The 1,536-nt window shown below is 38.0% G+C and overlaps 1 protein-coding gene across 1 annotated transcript; it reads left to right on the top strand.

Moving 5' to 3' along the window:
• The first annotated feature begins 360 nt into the window (after nt 1-360).
• LOC149237305 (uncharacterized) lies at nt 361-876 on the top strand. Its single transcript, XM_089369226.1, has one exon. It carries the CDS (start codon nt 361-363, stop codon nt 874-876), a length of 516 nt encoding a protein of 171 aa, XP_089225352.1.
• The last annotated feature ends 660 nt before the right edge of the window (nt 877-1,536 follow it).

Below are 1,536 nucleotides of genomic sequence, written 5' to 3'. Positions count from 1 at the left end.
GAAGTTTGTATCAGGAATTTTATTTTAATGAATAAAAATCTTTTTATGGGTGTGTAATACTATGTTCTCAGAAATTTTTGAAACTTCCCTGTGTTAAAGATCCTGGAGTAAAACAGAGCATTGTCTTTGTGTTCAGTTTGTTTGTGTGTTTTTGGGATTTTACCAGAAAAATCCTCAACATATATATATGCACACCTTACATTTCATCAATACAGATTACAAATCATAACAAAAAGAAGTTCTTCGTTCCATAGCGAAAGAAATAATAATGGTTAAGAATACAGATTGTCAGTATAAAAAAAATAGTATACGTCCACGTTCCGGGTCGAAGGAACTTCAAAATCATCTCCTGCAATTGCAATGGAAATGGAAATGGAAACAGAATGGCAACAGGACGCGAAGGTATGTAATGATCATGTTGTGAGAGTGAAGAGCTCCGATGGCAGAATATTCGACGTCCCAGAAGCAGCGGCGTTTCAGTCGGTGATAATAAAGAACGTAATGGAGGAGTTCGGCTCTGAAAATCCCATTCCTCTACCGTCTGTGTCCAGCGACATTTTAGAAAAGATTATCAAGTATTGCACATACCATGTTCATCACCCCCTACGTACCCGGAAATTTAAAGATGACGTTGACCCATGTTGTGTGGAATTCGTGAAAGTGGATCTTCCCACTCCGAATCAACTTGCACTGGCTGCCCAGCATCTGGATATCGCGACTCTTCTTGACTTGGTATGCCAAAAACTATTGCGGATACAGTTGCTGCGGAGTACACATCAGAAAATGTACGAGGGATGCGGAACATTGAAAATGACCTTACTCCCGAAGAGGTGGAGGCCATCAAGAGTCAAGATCCTTGGGCTTTTCGATGACTGAACTCACTCGTTGAATTTTATTATTAAACAAATCAACGACTACCCTCTATTTCTTATTCTGCAGCATTTTGTAATTATGAAAAGTCTCTCAAACCACTAGATTGAGCTACATGTCCATACTTAAGGGATTTTTTTTAAGGGGTTTCTCTTTTCAAGCTTCCCAAACCACCCAACTATCCAATAACAAACTCAGATACCTTATGGAACCAATTATGAGCAAGGTAAGAGATTTTTTTATTTTATTAAAATGTCACATGATTACGAAAATCTTCGCATTTAGACATTTGACGTCAAAACTTTGTGTAAACCACCAGATACAATAATGCTTAGAAATACGTCCAACACCGAGAGAGATTTGACCCTAAGGAAAGTCTGTGAAAGTGTTCAAATATGGAAGGAAAACTAAAATATCTACCTATGTTAACATCCCTTGTTTCAGCTGGTGCAGCTGTAGCGATAAACCACTAGATACAATAATACTTAGAAATACGTCCAACACCGAGAGAGATTTGACCCTAAGGAAAGTCTGTGAAACTGCTAAGGAAAGTCTGTGAAAGCGCTCAAATATTGAATGAAAACTAAAGGATCTACCTATGTTAACATCCCTTGTTCAGCTGTAGTGATCCTCAAAGTCTTAATCCTCCAAATATGCTTTTCTGTA

The sequence above is a fragment of the Pinus tabuliformis genome, chromosome 8 (assembly GCF_031772625.1).
Source record: "Pinus tabuliformis cultivar Carrire ecotype Pingquan chromosome 8, CPIR1, whole genome shotgun sequence".
In the NCBI taxonomy this organism is placed as follows: domain Eukaryota; kingdom Viridiplantae; phylum Streptophyta; class Pinopsida; order Pinales; family Pinaceae; genus Pinus; species Pinus tabuliformis.
Note: the sequence above shows the minus strand (reverse complement) of the source record. Positions and strands in the feature narration are given on the sequence as shown.

Bases quoted from the DNA above. Each gene is read 5' to 3' on its own strand.
- LOC149237305 (XM_089369226.1), top strand. From the start codon at position 361: ATGGAAATGGAAATGGAAACAGAATGGCAACAGGACGCGAAGGTATGT.